At 50.7% G+C, this 2,869-nt stretch overlaps 1 protein-coding gene across 1 annotated transcript in view; it reads left to right on the top strand.

The window, feature by feature from the left end:
* Positions 1-400: 400 nt before the first annotated feature.
* Positions 401-2,869, top strand: part of LAESUDRAFT_717304 (uncharacterized protein) — a gene marked incomplete at both ends in the record, with an annotated part of 4,146 nt that continues 1,677 nt past the window's right edge. The window contains 4 exons of the mRNA XM_040907317.1: positions 401-478; positions 579-1,937; positions 1,993-2,456; positions 2,559-2,833. Of these exons, the coding sequence (XP_040759451.1) occupies positions 401-478; positions 579-1,937; positions 1,993-2,456; positions 2,559-2,833 (2,176 nt within the window). The remainder of the gene's footprint in view (positions 479-578; positions 1,938-1,992; positions 2,457-2,558; positions 2,834-2,869) is intronic.

Genomic DNA, 2,869 nt, shown 5'->3' with positions numbered 1-2,869 from the left:
ATTGAGACTGATCTCACTTGCTATTTAACTGACCACAGCAATTCAGACTGGTCTCAAATGTGGTCAGACTGGCAGTCACAGTTGAGACTGATCTCACCACTGACCACACTAGACAGAATCATTGAGACCAATCTCATCCACAGTATTCTTTGATTATGAGACAAACATACTAAACTTATATTGTCCCAGTATACATGAGTAGACAGCCACTAATATTCACAATGTTATGAAATTGACAAATGTATTAAAAATGAACAGTCACAAAGTAAGATTATACAAATATAAAGATGTAACAAACATAAATGAAAAAATTTCATTTAATCTCGAGATTTCCAATGAGAACAGTTGAAGAGACGCGCTCCTCTTTGACATCTTCTCCAGATTGCAAGCCGTGGCAAGGATGTGGACTGCAAGGAGGCAGATGAAGAAGATTCTCAATCGTGCTGTTGTCATTCGTACGATACAGAGAAATGCTTATGTTTATGGCGAGCTCTGAGATTGGCCATGGTGGCAGTTGTACACAAGGGTTCAGTAGAAGTCCTTTATCTCTCATATTGGTCACTGACTCACAGTTGCAGGTCCGCCCATTGCTTGTCGCAACTCGGAATGACGAAGCGCTCCGCCAGAAAGAGGCTGAACTGGTACTTATCAAGGAGCGCGCCGAGTGGGAGCAGAAGGAGAAGGAGGCTCTTGAAGGTCTAAGAATGCGCCTCGAAGCTGAGAAGAGTAAGGTGGAGACAGAACTGGAAGCGGAAAGAGCTCTCGCCCTGGACAAGGATGCTCTGCTTGAACGTAGCAAGAAACGCGAGGCAGAGCTGGAGGATGAGGTCGCAGCTTTGCAGGCGGATCTGGACATACTCGATTCTCAGCTTGATCGTGCCCTCAAGCTGCAGAAGGAGAGCGAGGAGAAGCATGAGACTCTCAGGCAGGCATTCGATCAAGCTGCGGAGCATCTCGTGCGCCTCGAGGCTGAGCAGCAAGAGCGGGAAGGGAGAGAAGCTGACCTGAACCAGCAGCTGGATATCGCTCAAGAGGAGACTGATGTCTTGAAGGCAGAACGCGAGGAGTTGCAGAAGATTGCTGAGGAGCTCAAGGATCTTGCCGCACAACGCGAGCAGGACTTAGCTCGTGCTACGGAGCGGATGGATTCGTTGGCCTCTGACCTCAATAATGAACTCAGTGCTGAGTCCCGAAACAGGTTTTTCACGAGCCACCCATCCTCGCACCCGCGACTCACAACATCTTTTAGCGACGTTTTCCGTGATAAAGTGGATACACTTGAGCAAGAGGCTCGACAGGCCAAGGAGCAACTTGCTGAGATGGCGCGGACTGCCACTGAATACTCGAACATGATCAAGCAGAAAGAGCAGGTTATCGATCGCCTCACAGCTGAGCTGGAGAAGTCGAAGGGAGAGCGCGGACAGTTGCTAAAGCAAATCACCGAGCTTCAAGCTAGAGTTGATACTCTGAGTGTGGAGCTCGATGCTCAGCACAGTGATCGGGAACGCGATTCGGCTCTGCAGTCGAAACTCCAACAGGAGCTGGACGAGCTCTGTGCGCTGCTTGCAAGGAAGTCTACAGAGGAGACTCGGCGTTCTGAAGTCGAGAAGAGCAAGGGACAGGAGCTCACCGACTTACGTGGGCAAGTCAGCCAGCTATCCCGTGAACTTGATGATGCTCGTAGGGTAGCAGTGGAGGGCAACAATACCCTGAAGGCTGAGACGGATACCCTGGATCGAGAGTATCGCTCGCTACAGCAAAGCTACAACTCACTCCTCGAACGTGAACAATCAGCACAAGCTCAATTGATGCAGACAGCCACCGCTCTGGCTGAAGCGGAGAAGACAAAGCGAGCTTTAGATTCTGAGCTCCAGCTGGTCCGATCCCGCCTTATCGATACCGAAAGTCAGCTTGCTGAGATGCAGAAATCAAAGGAGGTTTGTTTCTGAGTAATCTTGGCCATGGTTGATATCATCTGACACGCATTCGCAGGCTCTTGAACGCCAGTTGACTGCCACACAAGCCAAATACGAGGACTCTGAGGACGTCGTTCTACAGCTGGAGCGAGAGAAGAGCGCTCACGATCGACAGGTGGAGGCTATCAAGAAGCAGCTCGGTGCCGAGTCCGCGAAGCGTAGCAAGCTTGAGAGGACGGCATCGTCTCAGAAAATCGAGATCGCTCGCCTGAAAGAGATGAATACTAAGTTCGATCGAGAGCTCAACAAGGCGCTATCCGAGCTGAAGGCCAGAGCGTGGGAAGTCAAGCAGCCCGAAGCCAAGCAAGACAAGACGATCGTCGAGCACGTCCATGTATTGGAAGAAGCAAAGCGCGTGACGGACCACCAGCTGCTGAAGGCCCAAGAAGAGTTCGAGGCAAATCGGGCTTATCTGAAGTCCCTTGAAAAAGCAAAGAGCCGTCTCATGAACGAAGCGGAAGATCTTACACGCAAGAGAGAGTATGTACAAGTAGAGCTCCGTTCGAAGGACAGGAAAGTGCAAGCCAAAGAACAGAAGGCGATTTGAGCACTGTCAGGACTTGAACACGAGAAGCGCGCAAGAGAAGCCGCAGAAGCGCACGTCAAGCGTCTGCAGATCGAATTGCAACACACACAAGAGCAGGTAACCGATGTCAAGACGCAATTGGCGACCGTACAGAAGGCGAAGGACAATCTTGACCTTGAGCTCACTCGTCTGGCGGATCAGACTGATGCTCCCATGTCAGCTGTCAGGCTGCAGAGACAGCACGAGGCTCGTATCAGCATGCTGGAGAGCCAGCTTGAGGAAGCAGAGATGGCAAAGGACACAGCTGCCAGAATCAAGGAGCATGTGGACCGTCAACATCCCGAGATTCGTCGATTGATCATGAATA

The sequence above is a fragment of the Laetiporus sulphureus genome (genome assembly GCF_001632365.1).
Source record: "Laetiporus sulphureus 93-53 unplaced genomic scaffold LAESUscaffold_56, whole genome shotgun sequence".
Classification (NCBI taxonomy): domain Eukaryota; kingdom Fungi; phylum Basidiomycota; class Agaricomycetes; order Polyporales; family Laetiporaceae; genus Laetiporus; species Laetiporus sulphureus.
This window is presented reverse-complemented; position numbering and strand designations above follow the sequence as displayed.